The sequence below is a fragment of the Gorilla gorilla genome, chromosome 5 (genome assembly GCF_029281585.2).
Source record: "Gorilla gorilla gorilla isolate KB3781 chromosome 5, NHGRI_mGorGor1-v2.1_pri, whole genome shotgun sequence".
Taxonomy (NCBI): domain Eukaryota; kingdom Metazoa; phylum Chordata; class Mammalia; order Primates; family Hominidae; genus Gorilla; species Gorilla gorilla.
Window position 1 is genome coordinate 44,037,378 of NC_073229.2, and position 20,217 is coordinate 44,057,594.

At 43.7% G+C, this 20,217-nt stretch overlaps 1 protein-coding gene and 1 pseudogene across 1 annotated transcript; both read left to right on the top strand.

Annotated features, from left to right (window-relative positions):
• Positions 1-5,931: 5,931 nt before the first annotated feature.
• On the top strand, positions 5,932-13,807 carry LOC101154199 (butyrophilin subfamily 3 member A2-like; annotated as a pseudogene).
• A 470-nt stretch (positions 13,808-14,277) lies between these two features.
• LOC134758720 (butyrophilin subfamily 3 member A3-like) lies at positions 14,278-16,166 on the top strand. Its single transcript, XM_063707394.1, has one exon. It carries the CDS (start codon positions 14,449-14,451, stop codon positions 15,127-15,129), a length of 681 nt encoding a protein of 226 aa, XP_063563464.1. The 5' UTR covers positions 14,278-14,448; the 3' UTR covers positions 15,130-16,166.
• Positions 16,167-20,217: the final 4,051 nt, after the last annotated feature.

Below are 20,217 nucleotides of genomic sequence, written 5' to 3' on the forward strand. Positions count from 1 at the left end.
AAAATGAGGGAGAAGCCGCTTGTGGAGGCCAGAGGAGGAGCCAGCACAGAATCCAAAGGTCAGTTTTGAATATGTTGGGCTTGAGGAGCTTACTAGAGATTCCTGTGGAGATGTAGAGTAGGCAGGTCAATAATAATCTTGCAGTCCAGGCAACGGGTCAGGGCTGGAAACACAAGTTATTCTCTTTGTCTTCTTTATATTCATGTTTGTTGCCACTGTGTGTTTCACTTACCTAACGCATTCGTGATTTATTGCTGCATAACAAATTACCACAAACTTAGTGGTTTAAAACAGTACACTTTTCCAGCCTGGCCAACATGATGAAACCCCATCTCTACTGAAAACGCAAAAAATAAAAGATAAAAAATTAGCCCAGCGTGGTGGCACACACCTATAATCCCAGCTACTTGGTAGGCTGAGGCACAAGAATCGCTAGAACCCAGGAAGCGGAGGTTGCAGTGAGCCAAGATTGTGCCACTGCACTCCAGCCTGGGCAACACAGCGAGACTCTACCTCAAAAATAAATAAATAAATAACAGTACACTTTTATCACTTCAGTTTCTGTGGGTCAGAAGTCCAGGCAGAGCTTAGTGGGCTTCTCTGCTCAGAACTTCACAAAGCAAAAGTATTATTCATGCCTGTAAACCTCTAAGCACAATATCAACATCACGGTAGGTTCTATGTGAGTATAAGCTATTATTAAGAATAATAATCAATCCTCTTCCCTCTCCTCCACCCCTAAGGCCTCATCATTTCTTGCCTGGAGTGTCACAGTAGCTTTCTTCCTGGTCTCCTTGTCTTCTACCATCTGATTCTCTAATGAGGACTGGCTATATTGTGTAATCATAGCGTCATCATTCCACAGAATACAATGTAAATGGCACTCTTACTTCCCATCTTCCCTGGCACCTTTCACACTATTGTTTCCAATGTACACATTTTCTCATGCCATTTTTTAAAAAGATTTTCTCTTCACCTTCAAACTAAAACTCCAACTCCACAACAGGCACCAGCTGATACCAAACCTTTCATAATGGAAAATAATGACATTCATAAAGAGTTAATATGTGCAGGTGCTGTGCTAGGTTCTCCCCAAACAACTTAAGAAGCAGGTCGCATCCCTACCCATAGCTGAAGAAACAAAGACATTGAGTGAGAAATGGACTTAGGGGTCTCATAGTTTGGAAACTGCAAAGTTCAGAGATATGAAGAGTTGGGCTCAGAAACTCCTAATCTGAAGCTTAGCACATTGGCTGCTTCTTTGTGTCAAAGTGACTTGGATCCTCCAGGCAAAGGTGGGATGTTCATTCTTACTAATACGATTTCAAGCAGCACAGCTTCTGATAGACTCTGAATTTAAAAATAAACAAATGAACAAATAAACAAATATTGATGGATGAATGGGGTGAACAGCAGGATGGATTTATAATAAAGTAAGAAACTAAAATATTAATTATACAATCTACATGGTAGATATATTAGAATTTACTGAAAATTCTTTCACCTTTGCTATATGTTTTAGAAGTTTTATAATAAACTGTTGGGGAGGGGGAAGGGGGAGGGAAAAATTGTGTTTTTCTGTTGATAACAGAGACCAGAAGTACCATTGGCTTAAACAAAACAAGGATTTGTTTTCCTTTCATGAAAAATAAACTTATTTGGAAATTTACCCTGAGTACTAATATATAATAAAATATTTTAAAAGAAAAAAATTTTTTAAATAAATTTAGATGGTGACAGTCCAGGGCTGATCTGGCACCTCAGATATGTCATTCATGCCCCAGCCTGCTTCTGACTTCATTCTCTGCTGTCCCAGTGTGTGGCTTCCAACCTCAAGGCTGCCTCATGGTCCCAGGGTGGGCTACTGCACCTCCGGGTCCAAAGTCCATGTTCTAGGCAAGAGGAAGAAGGAAGAAGGGAGAGTGTACCCTCGCACTCCCAGCTATTTTGGCCTCCCTTTGAAGGATTTCTGGGAGAAGTACAAGCCCACAACTTTCACCTACAAACCGCTGGCTCCAACTTAGTCCCTTTGCCTGCCCTATCTTCAAGGGGGAAGAGCAGGATGCAGTACCCCAGAAAATTAGGCCTTGTCACTAAGAAGAAGGGGGCATGCACGCTGCAGAAGCAACCAGCCATCTCAAGCAGATACCACACAGCCTAAATTCAAACTGTTGCAATATAATCAAATCCCATCAGCTCCAGTCACATATTAGCTCTAGGAGCTTTCTGGCTTGCAGCCCAAAAAAGTGTGTTTTGAGGTCCTAAGCCACAGGGAGAACAAGACTGTCCCATAAACTCCTTACAGAGATGGTGTACAGGAAACCAGCCTTACAGAGACCACAGCCTATGGAGTGTCTAGCTTCAGAGAATATGTACTCCACTGGCAGCGTGAGAAACAAATACCCAAGAAAATACAATATAGCACAAACCAGGAGCTGAGGGTGAATGAAGATGCTCAGAAAGATCTGCAGTAAGAATTTCCTGGGAAAGGTAAAACAATGTCAAGCAGCACTGCCTCTGGAAACCAGAAAAATTATATTATTTGATACCATAACCTAAGCCTAAATGCCAGAAGTTCTTAAAGAGGTGCAGTTTGTCTCATTTTCTTTCCATTCATACCTTTATTTGGCTCTGTAAAAAAGATCCTCCTCTTCTACGTACCTATCTACATGCAAGCAAACTGCCACAGAAGCATCTTAATTAGTGCACATCTTCCTCTCTTTGCACATTAAATTTTTTTATTTTCCTACTCCATTCTGCTAATATTTCTATTACCATATAAAAGACACGAGACAGGTGAATATAAAGAAATACTTATACACATCCACGCACAAGAATGATTCAAATAGATAAACACAGAAACACAAACACTAAGGGAGGTAGGGCTGGAGTTTTTCCTCAACTTGTACAATTCAATGTACTTTCAGTTTTCATTTCAACCTTCCTCAGTGGTTTCTGCCCAGCAACTGATGAGAAACATCACCTCTGAGCCAATCAAAAAACTAATTCTTCCAAAGAGCGACTCTTACTGTTTCTCATGGTGAGAAGACAATAAATATTTGCTTTCTCTTTTTCCTTTCTTCCGGATGAGAGGCTAAGCCATAATAGAAAGAATGGAGAATTATTGATTGATCACCTTTATTCTGTGGGCTCTGATTCTCCAATGGGAATACCAAGGGATAAGTGCAGGAAATTGATTAGAGCCTGGGCTACAACGCATGGGAGGAGCGGGGCTGAATCGCTGAGAGTGGTGAGTGGGCATGCAGGGAGAGTACTCGCCCAGAGAAAGAGGTGCAGTGCCTCTGTGTGTGTGTGTGTGTGTGTGTGTGTGTGTGTGTGTGTGTGTACATGTGTACATGCGCACACCCGCACATGCACATATGGGCAAGTGGGAAGACGGGAGAAGTACTGCAAAGTATAAGGAACTGCAGAGGTTGGGATTTAGTGGAAGGAGAGGGAGACAACATGAATGAAGAAATATTCCAACTGCATGTTCTTAACGTATTGTGGTCAGAAAAGGGCAAACAAACAAACAAACAACAAACCCTTAAAATCTGTTCTGGCCAACTCAAGGCATCTATTCTGAGAAATTCTGAAGAAGAAGAAAAAAAAAGACATGTGCCTCATAGATTTATATGTAAATGTGTTTATTACAGAAGTATTTATAATACAGTAAAATCTGAACCAACATACATATTCAACAGGTGGGGAATAGACAAACAATGCATGATTCAGTCATAAAACATGTTCCATTTAACCATTAGGAATCATAATTTTAATTAAGTGAAATTCTTTATAATTTTAATAACACTGGATCCTTATATTAAACCATTTTTGGTATCTTTTAGGGATAGTACTTGGTTTTCTTTCCATTCATTTCCCCAAAACCTAAAGCATGCTTTCCCATGGTTACAAGCTACTACATTGTATGAATATATAATTATTGAGAGTCTCTGTGAGCCTACTCTGACTCAGAAAGCTGCTCCTAAAGAAGAAAAAGAACAAACAAACAAATAAAAAACCCGAATTATTTTTAAAACTCTTTCTTTATTTTGGATTTTTCAGTTTCTACATTTTGTTACTGTAGATTTTACTAGATTGAACAGCTTTAACCATAAATATTTGCATCAATCTCTAAATTTTTTTCTTCAACACTAACTTTTATAGTTGGAATTTTGGGGGCAGATAATACAACATTTTAAAGGCACTTGCCATGTGTACATGGTCAAATGCTTCCAGAAACATTTCCACTACCATTAGCAAAGTATATGATTATAACTACAGAGTATTTAAGGTTTTATTCCTTTATATTTTTTTCTTTGGCAAAATTGTCTATAGTAGAGAGAATGAATAATAAATAACCTAAAAAATAAAAGTTCTCCCTCTGAGGACAGCAGAGAAATTTTTAGCTAAGGGACTAATAATAATAATACCTCCTTCTCCTTAGGAGCATAAAGAGCAGTTTCGAGGAGCAGAAGATGTGGTGAAATATAATGTTTAGTCTGATGGTGGATGCAAGATCCAGGCAGGGGTGGAGCATGACCAGCTGCACAGACCTCTGTTCCCTTGCTTCCTCTACATCTCTCCCCACCTCCATCTGCAGACCTTGTTTTCAGAGGCCATTCCCAGACCCACAGCAGCTCGTATTATGGCTGCAGGCCTCATGCTCCTTTGTTTGGGGAGAAACTGTTGAGGAGTTAGTATTTACTGAGCAGCTAATATGTTCCAGTCACTATTATTCCTCATAATAATTAGTTATTAACTAATACATGAAAATTTTAAACTTAAAGCATTCCAATAATTTTAAAAGTAAAGGAAGCAAAAGGCCAAAGTGTCCTTTCACTCACTTAACCTCCAATTTTCAGTTTAGCATCCATCATTTTAGACTTTTTCAGGCATTTACATATATAGTTATGCAGAAATGTACAGCTTTGCTTTTGTTTTTCAATTGAATCATTAGTATAGTTCTGCAAGGTGCTTTTTAATCACTTAGTATATCTCCATTATCCAGGCTAGTGACATTAAATCACTCTTTTTAACTGCTGCATTGAATTTCCTCATAGGGATGAGCCATCATTCCTCTAACCAGTCTCTTGTTAGTGGCTGGTTCAGTTGGTAACCACTTTTATACTTTAAAAATGGTGCTGCAGTGTCATTCTCACAGAGGCTTCTCTCTGCACCCATGCGAGTACTTCGCTGAAGTAAGCATCAGGAAGTGGAATTGCTGGGCCAATTGTGAACATTTTAAGTCTCATACTCGATATTTTTGAGTAACTAAAGTTGAAATGGTTTTGTCCCATGACCGAGATCATCAAGCTTGTGACTTGTAGAGCCTTTACCTATTGTCTACCCTCTTTGTGTCCCTAACTCTACCATAGTGGGTCCAGCCCATTGTGGGTGCTCAGTAAATATTTGTTGAATAACTTTATGAAGGGAAGAAAGAAAAGATGAGTAAAGCCTGGTCTTATTCAAAGCTCTCCTAATCAATATCTTTGTGATTAAATGTGGTGGGTTCAGCCCCTGACTGACTTCAGAGCCTCTGCCAGGCAGTCTGCCTGGATCCCACCAGGAGCCACCAGGCCATAAGTTGACTGTAGTAATGGCCAAGAGTTTGACGCTTGAGGAGTCCATAGTGTTGGACACCCACAGAGCTGAACAAGGGTGGAACCAGGGAATCCAGTGAAGAGGGTCCTTCATGAATCAGAGGGGGATGATGGAAGCTTGGACCTGGCAAGGGAAGTGTGGGGAAGTGATAGGATTATGAATATTTTAATATTTTAATGCAGTAGAGTCAGAGATGTCCTGATCAGATAACAGATATTATTTTTACAGATGGTTTTCCATACTGGAACTCAAAGACACTCAAGGGCAGACATTTTTGGCAGAGGTAAGATCTTCTTTGGTCACCATACTTGAGTTAGCCCTGGGAAAGTGGACATTTCCATGCAGAATCCTAAAGCTTCTTCCAGGCCATAGTGTCTGTCCCACACCTTCTGGTATCTCTTGATATGCAGCACAGATGAAAATGGCAAGTTCCCTGGCTTTCCTTTTGCTCAACTTTCATGTCTCCCTCTTCTTGGTCCAGCTGCTCACTCCTTGCTAAGGTAGGGAATGTTTCCATGACTCCACATTTATGTTTCTGAAGCAGACAATTATCTCAATTACCTAATTAAGCAGACAATTACCTAAATGCCCTCTTAGAACCTTTAACTCATTCCCATACCTGGAAGTCCATCCCAACCTGAAGGATCACCTGTCACAAAGAGACAAATGGTCCTTCTGTTAGGATTGTGTTCCCCTCTAGGTTCTCTGTATCTCGCCTTCCCCGTCTGAGAAGCACCCTTCCTCTCATGACCCCAACTCCAAAACCCTCTGATGGAGCTTCCCCCTTGTGCTGACAGCTCAGTTTTCTGTGCTTGGACCCTCTGGGCCCATCCTGGCCATGGTGGGTGAAGACGCTGATCTGCCCCGTCACCTGTTCCCGACCATGAGTGCAGAGACCACGGAGCTGAGGTGGGTGAGTTCCAGCCTAAGGCAGGTGGTGAACTTGTATGCAGATGGAAAGGAAGTGGAAGACAGGCAGAGTGCACCGTATCGAGGGAGAACTTCGATTCTGCGGGATGGCATCACTGCAGGGAAGGCTGCTCTCTGAATACACAACGTCACAGCCTCTGACAGTGGAAAGTACTTGTGTTATTTCCAAGATGGTGACTTCTATGAAAAAGCCCTGGTGGAGCTGAAGGTTGCAGGTGAGCCTCCAGGTTTTGTTCTGAGAACATTTCTCTGTAGGATCTAGAGCAGATGCAGAGTCCCTCTTGCAAAAGCACTGCAGACACTCCTGGCTGCTCACTAGCAATTGCCTGCACTGCCTCCCAACTTAGCTTCTCTGAGGCCCTTGAGTAAGACACAGGTTTTCCCTTAGGAAGAATTCCTGCTGTACACTACATGCTCAAGTAAAGAACTCCTTTCCTCTGGCCACCAGAGATATAAGGGAAGTGAAGGACAAGGGATAGGAAGCATAAGAAACCATCTCTTCAGTGACTGGTACACAGTCATTTTGGTTTAGTTGTGTAACAGACGGCTTCTGTTGTGTCTCCAAGTGCACACTACCATGGGTCCTGGGAGGTGGAATAGTGACTGTGTCTGCTGCCAGTGTTTTCCAACTAGCCATCCCCAGGAATACTCCTGTTGTAGAACTATCTGTATTTCTTACTTGTTGCTTTGAGGAAGAACACACATCATGGGGAGCTGTGGTGGGTCTCAGTAAGAAGGTGTTAGAGCAGACTTGGTATACAATTTGGGCTTGTGTTAGGGGATTGGGGCCGGGGGTGTTTATAGACTTAGCCCTCTGCTCTGGATGAGATTCCATCAGGAAGGTGTGGGCAGGTTAATTCTGAGTGAGAGCCTTAATCAATCTTATGTAGGAAGAAGGAGACCAGGGTGAGACAAAAGCTGTAATTGATGAAGGGGCAGCAATCCCTCATTGCTGATGGGGGATGTTTGGTCACTGCTGTGGTTTGGACAATGTTCATGTTTTTCTCTATGCTCACATATGATGTGGGGTGGTCTTGTTTTTCCCATGATCCATCATAGTCACAAAGTGCCATTGTCTGTGTTCTGTGAAATTGCTTATGTTCAACAGGATGACACAGAGACCCGGTGTCAGTTTCCATATGTTGGGACAGCTTTTCTCTTTCTCAGTGCAATCCCTTGCCCTGTGGCTTCTGGTTAGGTTTGGTTTAAGGGGATCTATAGCAGACAATCATAGGAGGAAGAGAAGAGGAAGACGTCTGGGTGCTTATTCACTGGCTTCCTTACTGCAAGTTACCCTCAGGCTGGCTGCATTGCCTTGCTGAAGGTAACAGCTCCTCTAAAGGAAGTCCTCAATGCATGAATCTCTTCTTTTTTGTATTCAAAACAGCTTCCTCTCCTCCTCCATCTCGTAATTGGGGTGGGTGGGAATAGCCCCACTGTTTCTGACCCTGGGATACTGCACTAGCAAATTTAGTTTTCCCCTCATCATGACCACACTTTTGTAAACAGCTCCTGAATGAAATATCTCTTGAATTATCAAATCTGAGTCTGACATTGATTCCCATTGAGACCCTCCCTAATACAGGAGCTATCCAGAATTTAGGCCAAATTATCCTTCCACAGCACTGGGTTCTAATCTTCACGTAGAAGTGAAGGGTTATGAGGATGGAAGGATCCATCTGGAGTGTGGGTCCACTGGCTGGCACCCCCAACCCCAAATACAGTGGAGCGAAGCCAAGGGAGAGAACATCCCAGCTGTGGAAGCACCTGTGGTTGCAGACGGAGTGGGCCTATATGAAGTAGCAGCATCTGTGATCATGAGAGGCGGCTCTGGGGAGGGTGTATCCTGCATCATCAGAAATTCCCTCCTCAGCCTGGAAAAGACAGCCAGCATTTCCATCGCAGGTCAGTACCTGCTTGGCCTCAGGTTTTCTGAGCTGAGCTGTGGCAGTTGAATGAAGGGGGATGTGTTAATATCTGTGGTCGACCTGGGTCTCTGCACTGAATATAAGGCCCAAAGCACAGACCTGGAGGCTCCTCTTTGTGCCAGGGGAGCTTCTTTCCTCCATAAATGTGTTCGTAACACAAACATTTTCTGAACATTTCCTATCTGCCAGAAAGTATGACAGGCAATGAGAATTGGAGGAAAAACATTAAGATAAGCTCCTTATATAATGTGAAATGACAAAATGGTTATATATATATATTTACAAACATATCATAGAGAAAGAGCTGATCTCCTTGAATCAGAAGGAGATTCTAAAAACCTAGTAAAAAGTTTTGGCCAGGCATGGTGGCTCACGCCTGTAATCCCAGCACTTTGGGAGGCCGAGGCAGGCAGATCATTGAGGCCAGGAGTTTGAGACCTGCCTGGCCATGGTGAAACTCCATCTCTTCTAAAAATTCAAAAAATTAGCCAGGTGTGGTGGAGTGCACCTCTAATCCCAGCTACTCAGGAGGCTGAGGCACGAGAATCACTTGAACCCAGGAGGCAGACGTTGCAGTGAGTGAGAGCAGACCACTGCACTCCAGCCTGGATTACAGAGCGAGACTCTGTCTCAAAAAATAAATAAAATAAAATAAAATAAAATAAAATAAAATAAAATAAAATAAAAACCAAGTAAAAAAAATGTTAACAAAGCCCATGAATTATCAATTCACAGAAAAGGAAATAACTCACAAAAGGGTGCTCATTCTCCCTCACTGGGTAAACATATGAAATAATTTTTCACTTATGATATTTGCAAAAATCAAAACTGCTTTGGCTTATAATACATGATTCTCATAGGAATGTAGGAAGGCAGTGACTCTCAGTCATTTGCTCAGGTAACTTCCTGTATTTTTGATGTGCATTAGGTCAACCTCTGTTGGGGGCTCTATAGCAATATCTATCCAAACTACACACTTATCGATCCAAACTTCCACTTCTAGGAATTTATCTGATAGATAAGCTTGCTTTTATATGAGATGATCCATGTAAAAGGTTTCTGTTTTTCGTTGTGTGTGTGTCTTTTTTTTTTTTTAGACAAAGTCTCACTCTATTGCCCAGGCTTGAGTGCAGTGGTGCAATCTCAGCTCACTGCAGCCTCTGCCTCCCAGGTTCAAGTGATCCTCCTGCCTCAACCTCCCAAGTAGCTGAGATTACAAGCATGTGCCACCACACCCAGCTAATTTTTGTATTTTTAGTAGAGACAAGGTTTTACCATGTTGGCCAGGCTGGTCTCAAACTCCTGACCTCAAGTGATCCACCCGCCTCATCCTCCTAAAGTGCTGGGATTACAGGCGTGAGCCACTGCAACCGGCCTGTAAAAGGTTTCTTATAGCACTGATTACTATTGCACAAGGTTAGAAACTGTGCAGCTGTTCACTGCCAGGGAACTTCCATACAAGGGAATACTGCACAGTTTGTAAAAGGAAAAAGAAGCAATTCTCTCTATACTAATATGGAAAGATCTCCAAGATACACTTTACACAGAAAAAGCAAGATGCAGAGGGACGTGTATAGAATGCTATTTTTAGTTTAAACAAGAGGAAAAATAAGAATATATTTTAATTTACTTTTTTTTAGTTCTCAATTGGGTTAGGTTACATTTTTAAACTTCAACAAGCAATTTTGTAACACTCACTGTACATCAGGCACTTAATAAGTATTAATTCAATTCTTCTAACCTCAGGAAATAGGTATTATCATTACCCTCATTTTACATCAGTAGATTAGGCCACTACAAACAGAGAGGTTATGTAAGTAGTCCAACATCACACTGCTAGTCACATGGGGGAGCCGGCATTGAAACCCATACCCTCTGACTCCACAGGTTATGTTCGTAAGCATCATATTAAGTGGACTAAGAAGTTAATACATGGAGGGAGGGAGGACAGGGTGGATGAGAGAGTTGCGTGACTTTATGTGTATGTAGTTTTGAATGATGTAAATGTGTTACCTATTGAAAAAATATTTAGAAAAAATGTGTATGACTTTGCTCAAGTTACTTTCCATGTGAGAGGCAGACATCTCAAGATAAGTAATAGTAGTAGCTTGTAGTGAGGGTTTACCAAAGTCTTATCTATAGTCCTCTGAGACTTTAGGGACAGAATCCTTATTTAACCTCATGAGATAGATTCCCCACCCCCGACCTGAGCTGAGCAGCTAAAGCTTGGGGCGCTGCAGGCTGGGGAGGCTGAGTGCACCAGCGCCCATGACCTACAGCTCTCCCCTTGGCAGACCCCTTCTTCAGGAGCGCCCAGCCCTGGATCGCAGCCCTGGTAGGGACCCTGCCTATCTTGCTGCTGCTTCTCGCCGGAGCCAGTTACTTCTTGTGGAGACAACAGAAGGAAATAACTGCTCTGTCCAGTGAGATAGAAAGTGAGCAAGAGATGAAAGAAATGGGATATGCTGCAACACAGCAGGAAATAAGCCTAAGAGGTATCCAATGCAAGCAGAGAATCTAAGCTCTTGGCTTGCATGCCCCAGCCTGAAAACCTCACCTCTCTCCCCCACCCTGGCACTGCATCATGTTTAAGGTTTATTTCCCAAAACATCAACCTCACCCATAACAGTTCATCTTTTTTTTTTTTTTTTTTTTTGGTTATTTTCCAGAGAGCCTCCAGGAGGAACTCAGTAAGTTACCATTCCCCCAGAGATCCAGACATGTCTTCCTATCCTTGCTTTGAGCACCTTGATGACTCTTCCCTGTTCATTCCATTGCAGAGAGGAAAAAAATCCAGTACTTGACTTGTGAGTGGCTTTGACATTTTCTCTGAATTCAAATCTATTACTCTCTCTCTGCTTCATTATTTTCTAGCCCATAAGTCATAGCCCAGGGTTGAAAAGTGGTCTTGGATCCCTTTACCCAGAAAAAGAAAACAAGTGTGGCTCTTTGGAGAAACCACCCAGTGCTTTTTCTCTCTAGAAAAAAAAAAAAAAGAGATCTTCAATCTCTTTGTACTAGGGGCTACAGACCCTTAAGCTCTAAAAAGCACTGAGGAATATCCAGGGGTACACTTCAAAAGGAAGAGGGAAGAGAAGGATGAGGTGCATTTTCTATGGCAAGAAACTTACTTGTTGTTTCCCATAATCTAGAGGCTGTTGAAAGGAAAACAAGAATGGAAGATTTAAGAAATAAGAAAATCAGAAAAGAGAGAGGGAGGGAGAAAAGTGTGTTTAATAAAGAGGAGTAGCTACAGTGGCTCAGTTGGTACAGATAGATCATAACTGCTTTCAAAAACTAGTCCCTGAAATTGCTCATTAAATTTCCCAAATTCTTTTTAGAGCAAGGTAGGAAATGATACAGATTGAGAAGGATGAATCTTGTACTCCTAGGCTTACACATATAGACATGGTGACACCTATGCCCAGGTACAGATTCAAAACAGATGAGCTGGACCCCATTGGGAAGGAACTCTCACAGTGACTTCCCTGCCACTAGCGTTCAACCGATGTTCCCAGACTTGATATTAAGAAGAGGTGAAGAAAGAATTGTACCTGCAGATGGAGACCGTGGGGAAGGGTGGGATGGTAAAAAAAAAAAAAAAAAAAAAAAAAAGACTAGATGGATGCAAAAAGAAGGGGAAGGGGCCAACACAGAAAAGGCAGAGTTCTGGTGACACCTCTACCTTTCTTTCATTGTAGGTGGAGAGGAGTCTTCGTCCGATACCAATAAGTCAGCCTGATGCTCTGTAAGTTTGCTGGGTCACATGCCCTGAATATTTCAACTTTTTCTCCACTGTGACCCATGGATGTTCTCAGCTGGATTAATTAGATCTAATCTAAAGACTCAATTTCTGTGTGGTGGAGGTTCACCTCCGCTTTTCTGGAGCCTCTGAGAAACTCCTGATCCTGCACACCCCCTTGTAAAGCCTGGCCATGCATCCTGCACCCCCCATGACACAGGGAGCCAAGCCTGACATTTTTGAGAAGGTGCCACCTCTGATCCATCAGAGCTGTAGAGGAGGGAAGCTGGACCCTGGAAGAGACTCTGAAGAAAAGGAGAGAAAACATGTAGTGAGAGGAGAATGGACTGGGAAAAGTACAAAAATACTGACCTTTTTCTTATCTGTGTCTCCTTCCTTTCAGAATGGAAAAATGGCCCTCTTCAAGCCTGGTGAGTAAATTACTGCATGTTCACTGGACCAACAACCTGAGGGACTATATTCCTTTTTCCTTTTTTCTTCTCCAACTCTTGTGATTTGGAGCAGAAAAGTTCCCTTGACTTCCTTCCTGGGTAGGAAGACACATAAAGGGTGGAGGTGAGGGGAAGGAGACACACACTGAGTAATACTGCAAGGAGAGTGAGGATGTAAATGCCAAGGAGAGGAGGTGATGCCTGCCCAAAGAACTTTGCCCTTCCCAGGCTTCTCATGCCACCTACTGCCTGTATCTCCTCAAAGGATTTAATGCTTCCAAGCTTTGGCCTCCACATTTTTAGATGATGATTGCAATCTGTTTTTCATGGGGTTTGAGGTGAAGACTGAAGGAATAATGAACATGCTTGGCAGAAACCTAGCAAGAAATAGATGGTGAGCTCAAACTGGGTAGTTGAACAAGGTTTCCAGAAAGAAGGGTTAAGGGAAAGCAACAAGGAAAAGTGCAGTGCCCCCATGGTTCCCAACAGTGGGGAGCTGTCTCCACTTCTAGCCTGGGAGGGCTAGAAAGGGGAGGCAATTACTGGAACCCAGAGAAAGAGGTAGCTTAAAGAGGGAGCTTCCTGAGAAGAGTCGTCAGGCCTTGTTAGAGCACCACCAGCTGCTGCTGGCAGGGAGGAAGCAGGAAATTAAACGGTGTGTCTCTCCTTTCTTTCTCCTTCTAATCTTCTATCAGGGCCTCCCATTGGCCCAACACAACAGCAAACCAGAGGACAAGGGATCCCAGTGGCACTGTCCATAGAGGACAGATTCCTGGGGTCCAGAAGAGGGTGGAGAAAGCTGAAGGCTGGAGAGTGAATCTAGGGCATATAAGGCCCCACACAGAGCCCAGCACAGAGGCGGCCTTGCAGCTATCAGGAAGATGAGGAGCTTCCTTCATGGCCTGCTGTGGGCTGAGTAAATAACATGATTGCCTTCTACAGTGCTAGAGATTCATATGTTTATCCCCATTTTTCAGGTGAGGAAATGCTTCAGATGAGGCTCCACCTTGTTAAATAAATTGGATGTATGGAAAAATAGACTGCAGAAAAGGGGAACTCATTTAGCTCACGAGTGGTCGAGTGAAGATTGAAAATTAACCTCTGAGGGCCGGCGCAGCAGCTCATGCCTGTAATCCTAGCACTTTGGAAGGCCAAGGAGGGCGGATCACAAGGTCAGGAGATCAAGACTATCCTGGCTAACACGGTGAAACCCCGTCTCTACTAAAAATACAAAAAAAAATAAATAAAATAAAAAATTAGCTGGGCGTGGTGGCAGGCGCCTGTAGTCCCAGCTACTCGGGAGGCTGAGGCAGGAGAATGGCATGAACCCGGGAGGCAGAGCTTGCAGTGAGCCGAGATCACGCCACTGCACTCCAGCCTGGGAGACAGAGCGAGACTCTGTCTCAAGAAAAAAAAAAAAAAAAGAAAGAAAAGAAAAGAAAATTAACCTCTGAGTATAAAGCATCAGTGGGCAGAATCAATGTGGGGAGGGAAACAACAAAAATGTAGAAAGAGGATCCTTGTTGCTTCTTGGGGCCGCATCAGGGTATTGGGTTAGGCAGATACTGACCTTACTTTCATTTCCCCTCTGGTCACAAGACCACTGGGGCTTTCACCAATGACATTGATGAGAGAATCACATTCAGGGCAGGCTAGGGACACGGGGTTCTGGAAGGACCTCCTCAGCATGGCCCAAGCCTTGCATGCTGTGGCTCTTAAATCCAGGAAAAATGGCTGACCCCATGGACACCTCCTCAAACTCTCTGCAGTGGATGTGATTCTGGATCCAGACATGGCAAACGCCATCCTCCTTGTTTCTGAGGACCAGAGGAGTGTACAGTGTGCTGAGGAGCCCCATGACCCACCAGACAACCCTGAGAGATTTGAATGGCATTACTGTGTGCTTGGCTGTGAAAGCTTCATGTCAGGGAGACACTACTGGGAGGTGGAAGTGGGGGACAGAAAAGAGTGGCATATAGGGGTGTGTAGTAAGAACGTGGAGAGGAAAAAAGTTTGGGTCAAAATGACACCGGAGAATGGATACTGGACTATGGGCCTGACTGATGGGAATAAGTATCGGGCTCTCACTGAGCCCAGAACCAACCTGAAACTTCCTGAGCCCCCTAGGAAAGTGGGGGTCTTCCTGGACTATGAGACTGGAGATATCTCGTTCTACAATGCCACGGATGGATCTCATATCTACACATTTCTGCACGCCTCTTCCTCTGAGCCTCTGTATCCTGTATTCAGAATTTTGACCTTGGAGCCCACTGCCCTGACCATTTGCCCAATACCAAAAGTAGAGAGTTCCCCCGATCCCGACCTAGTGCCTGATCATTCCCTGGAGATACCAGTGACCCCTGGCTTAGCTAATGAAAGTGGGGAGCCTCAGGCTGAAGTAACATCTCTGCTTCTCCCTGCCCAGCCTGGAGCTAAGGGTCTCACCCTCCACAACAGCCAGTCAGAACCATAAAGCTACAGGCACACACTGAAGCACTTTACTGATATTCATTCGATTATTCCATAGGACAGTTGTTTGAGTTTGGTGCCACCTTATTGTCCCCTTTATACAGATAAGGAAACTGGGGTGTAGAAAAGTGTATTGACTTTACAAAGCAGACAGGAATAGTGAACAACAGAGCTGGGATCTGAACAACAATGACTAACATTAATGGAGAATTTAAAATGTTCTGAGTGCTGTGTTATGAGCTTTGGTGGGTGTCACTCCTTTAATCCTCACAACACCCTGTCAGGTAGTCTCATTTGGCAAGTATGGAAGCAGAGGCAGGGCAACATTAAGTAGCTTACATAACTCATACGGTAATTTGTGCAGTTGGGAGATGTTCAGCTTCAGTGCCTGGCCAAGTGCCCGTTCTTTTCCAGCCTGATTTTTCCCGCATGGGAAGAACCCACATGTAGCCCTGAGTTTCCCTTCCCAGGACAGCTCCAGGATCGAGATCATTGTGAGTGGTTGTGGAGTTAAGACCCCTATGGACTCCTTCCCAGCTGGTTATCAGAGCCTTAGACCCAACACTCCTTGGATTGGCTCTGCAGAGTGTCTTGGTTGAGAGAATAACGTTGCAGTTCCCACTGGGGCATGTGACTTTGAAAGAGACTAGAGGCCACACTCAGTTAATAATGGGGAACAGATGTGTTCCCACCCAACAAATGTGATAAGTGATCGTGCAGCCAGAGCCAGCTTTCCTACAGTCAAGGTTTCCAGGCAGAGCAAATACCCTAGAGATTCTCTATAATATAGGTAATTTGGATGAAGGAAGCTAGAAGAATTACAGGGATGTTTTTAATCCCACTATGGTCTCAGTATCCTGGAAAAGGATCTGTCCACTCCTGGTCATTGGTGGATGTTAAACCCATATTCCTTTCAACTGCTGCCTGCTAGGGAAAACTGCTCCTCATTATCATCATTATTATTGCTCACCACTGTATCCCCTCTACTTGGCAAGTGGTTGTCAAGTTCTAGTTGTTCAATAAATGTGTTAATAATGCTTACTCCTCAGCTTGGCTTTTTCTAGACTGTGGTGTCTACTCAGCACAGTAGAGTAGTCTACATACCCACTGTACTCCCCACAGTTTCAGTTTACCTCACTGCAGCATTTTCACAAAACTGTTATTGGATGCCTCTTCTATTGCTGCCATCTGAATTACCAGAAATTCATAGATTTAAAGCAACACAAATCTATTATCTCACTGTTCTGTAGGTGAGAAGTCCCACAGGGATCTCACCAGGCTATAATCAAGGTGTCTGCAGGCTGGATTCTTTTCTGGAGTCTCTAAGGAAGAATCTATTTCCTTGCTTATTCAGATCGTTAGCAGAATCAGTTCCCTTCATTTACAGGAATGAGGTCCCAGTTGTTTCCTGGTTTATAGCCAGGGACTGTACCCACTTCTAGAGGCTGCCACACTCTGACTCTTAGCTCCCTTCCTCCATCTTCAAAGCAGCAACAGTAAATTGAGTCTCCTCTCCTAGTTCTTTTTCTCCATTGTATCACTCTGATTCTTTTACCTTCTCGTTTTTTTCCTTCCTTTTATTTATTTATTTATTTATTGTTGACAGGGATTCGCTCTGTCACCCAGGATGAAGTGCAGTGGCATGATCTCGGCTCACTGCAAACTGTCCCCTGGGCTCAAGCAATCCACCCACCTCTGCTTCCAAAGTAGCTGAGACCACAGGCCCACATCACCATGCCCCGGTATTTTTTTTGTAGAGACAGGGTCTTGCCATGTTGCCCAGGCTGGTCTCAAACTCCTAAGCTCAAGCAATCTGTCCACCTTGGTCTCCCAAAGTGCTGGGATTATAGGCATGAGCCACGGCACTCAGTCTGCCTTTTACTTTTAAAGACTCCTGTGATTTGACTGAGTCCACCCAGACAGTTTAGAATAATCTCTCTAAGGTCCATAATTTTAATTTTGTGTAACATCCATTTTGCCATGTTATACATTCTATTCATAGGTTTCTTAGTGGATATAACTCAAAGGGTGGGTGGGGGGGGACTACTCAGCTCACCGCACTGATTTGGGAAGTGATCCCAGGAAACACAAGTGCAGAAATAAATTGAGAAATGAAAGAAAGCCAATTACATGAGAAATGAGGTAAAGAGTTCATTCATGAGTCAGTTACCATGTGGAAAACTTGGCTCAATCCCTTTTAGGACTCTCTGAGAAACCATATGAAATGTGTGATATAGCTCAGAATCTTCCTAAGGACTACAGGGCCTGCGACTTTATCTCCACTTCCCATCCTCCTTTGCTTGAATTGATTGAAGATTGGCCTGGGAGTGTTAATTCTAATGCACTTTAAGATTGGGCTATATAACTGCAGAAAAGCAACTATCACAGGTGCGATAAAGCTCACAGGCAAAGGAGAAGGGAGATACTCACTGGAGGTGGGAAGTTTGTCATCTTTGCAGAAAACTGTGCCTCAGCTATTGGCAAACTGTGATAGGCCAAGAGAATATGGGATGGGGCATCAACAGCGTCTGTTATAAGGGCTCACCTCTGAGAATATAGTGAATGCCTTTCAAGGTCTCTCTGCCCTCCCTGCACCACATTTATTTAGCATTAGTGACCTCTTGTCTTCCAATACATGCCCATATCACATGGCCCTGCAGCCTCACCACATGGACTGGGTCTAGGATGGACACTGACCCAGGCTAGGCCAGAGGACCAAGTGACATGTGGCTAGTTACTCCTGTAACAGATGTGCATGGGAGCTGTGGGAAGAAATGTTCCATTCATGGTGTGGACTGAAGGATGGTGGACTGCAGAGAAGACCGAAGCAGATGAGCAGAGAGAAGGCTCCAAATGGAGAGCTTAGGCAATTTTATCATGTTTGTTTCTTTTAGAAGCCCAATATCATTTCTTCTCTTTGAAAAAATTTGTTGTGTTGAGACAAGGTAAATGTACTAGTTAATATTGCGACAGTCGTAAAATTTGGAAGCTTACATAAGCATTATAATATGCTCATTGATTCTGTGAGTCAGGAAACTAGAATTTGAACAGGACAAAGTAGAAATGGATTTTCTGTGTGCCAAGATGCCGGCGGACCCCCTCGGAGTACTCCATAGCTGGACATGACACACCCATATTACTTTCAAAGATTGGAGTTTATTGCACAGCAACAGTGAATCATTGCTCACTCTGGGTCCTGGTTCTTCCAGGATTGGCAGGTACACCATATCCATAAAGAATCTTTCTGAAGTGACCCTTCCTGTCTCTTTTTCCATCCCAGGACACAGTATGATTGGGTTAGGTCATTACTATCTAACCTGGCACACCCCAGTAGAACCTGGTTTCTTGCTAAGCTACCCCATGGCCAACTGATCCTCTTCCTTCTCAGAACACACATGTTTCCCTCCTGCTCAGATCAACTTTGGCAGAGGTTGAGGCCTGGCTTGGCTGGATGCTTCTTGCACAAGCTGCTTCAAAGCCCTGGGCCTTATTTCTTCAAATAAAAATATGAAGCCAGGTCTCATCCTGGGTGGCCATGCTCTTAGACCCTTGCATCCTTCTCTTCTGTCCTTTCCCAACAGCTGCCCAGTCCTGGTTGGAATATTCTAATACTGACGTATTTACCCTCATTAGCCACTCAACCCAGAATCCAATATTAATTATAATCCAGAAACATCAGGTGATGAGTGAGGCTGCTGTATGAGAATGGGACAGTTCAAGTGTCAATTCAATAGTAAAAGCAGTTCTTAGGCCTTTCTTTATCTTATTCTCATCAAAGAGCTTTCTCTGCAGAAGGGACCTACTGGTTCATCCTTCCTGGTCCTTGAACTTCTGACCTAGAGTGGCTTAATCGTGCTGCCACCTCTCTCTTGAACTCTGGTGCTGAATGATTCCAGGAACTGGGCCATGATGTGGTGGGAATGACCTTACCCTGAGCATGTCACTCATGCTTTGAACAAGAGCTGAGAGCAGAGCTTAGAGTTGGGCCTTTAAGGAGAGAAGAATCACATCCTAAAGAAGTCTGTCCTGAGGAACAGGTACTCCAGTCACAGCAAAGACACAGTTGATACCTGGATAACAATAATAGAAGACAGGACATGGGAACAGCAAAAGATATGGGTGTCAGAAGAGGCCGAGAACACTTCAGGCAGGAACATTCAGAGTTGTTCTTGGAGGAAGTAGGCACGAAGGCTGGGCAGGATTTCAAGGGGCAGAGATGGAGCAAGCAATTCAAGTGAAAGGCATGGCATGGGAAAGGGAGCGCTGGCCACAGGGAGTGCAACGTTGTGATGCAAGGCCACTGTGGAGCCATTGCTAGCGTATTAACTGCAGAGTTTTGAATTGAATCAGAAGGGAATTGGAGGCCTCCAGACTAAGCATTTATTTATGTATATTTTATTATTTATTTATTTATTTATTTTGAGGCAGGATCTCACTTTGTCACCCAGGCTGGAGTGCAGTGGCATGATCTCAGCTCACCCTAACCTCCACCTCCCTGGTTCAAGCCATTCTCCTGCCTCAGCCTCCTGAGTAGCTGGGATTACAGGGCATGTGCCACCACACCCAGCTAATTTTTTTTTTTTTTTTTTTTTTTTTTTTTTTTTTGGTAGAGATGGGGTTTCATCATGTTGGCCATGCTGGTCTTGAACTCCTGACTTCAAGTGATCTGCCTGCCTCCTCCTTCCAAAGTGCTGGGATTACAGGTGTGAGCCACTGCACCAGTTCCAGACTAAGTATTTAGACATTTGAGGGGATTATTGACGACTGGGCCTTGGGAAGATTATTCTGGAAGATATCTTTACAATGACAAGATTGGATTCTGTGGGGGAGGGATTATGTTCATGGGGAGGAGGGTATGTGTGCTGGTGTGTGTGTGTGGTCCTTGGACTTAACCCCACCACCTACTGGCAGAAGGGCAAGGTCAACTGAAAGTCTTTGCTCACTTCCGTCTTCTGCCTCCACCAGAATACCACCTCCCCGTGGGAAAGGGTTTTTAATCCTCACTCAGTATTCTCAGCACGTCTTATCCAATAGCTTTGGAGCGAACAACAAGACCTTCATAACAGCCACTGCAACTGCTGTCTCCTTTCCT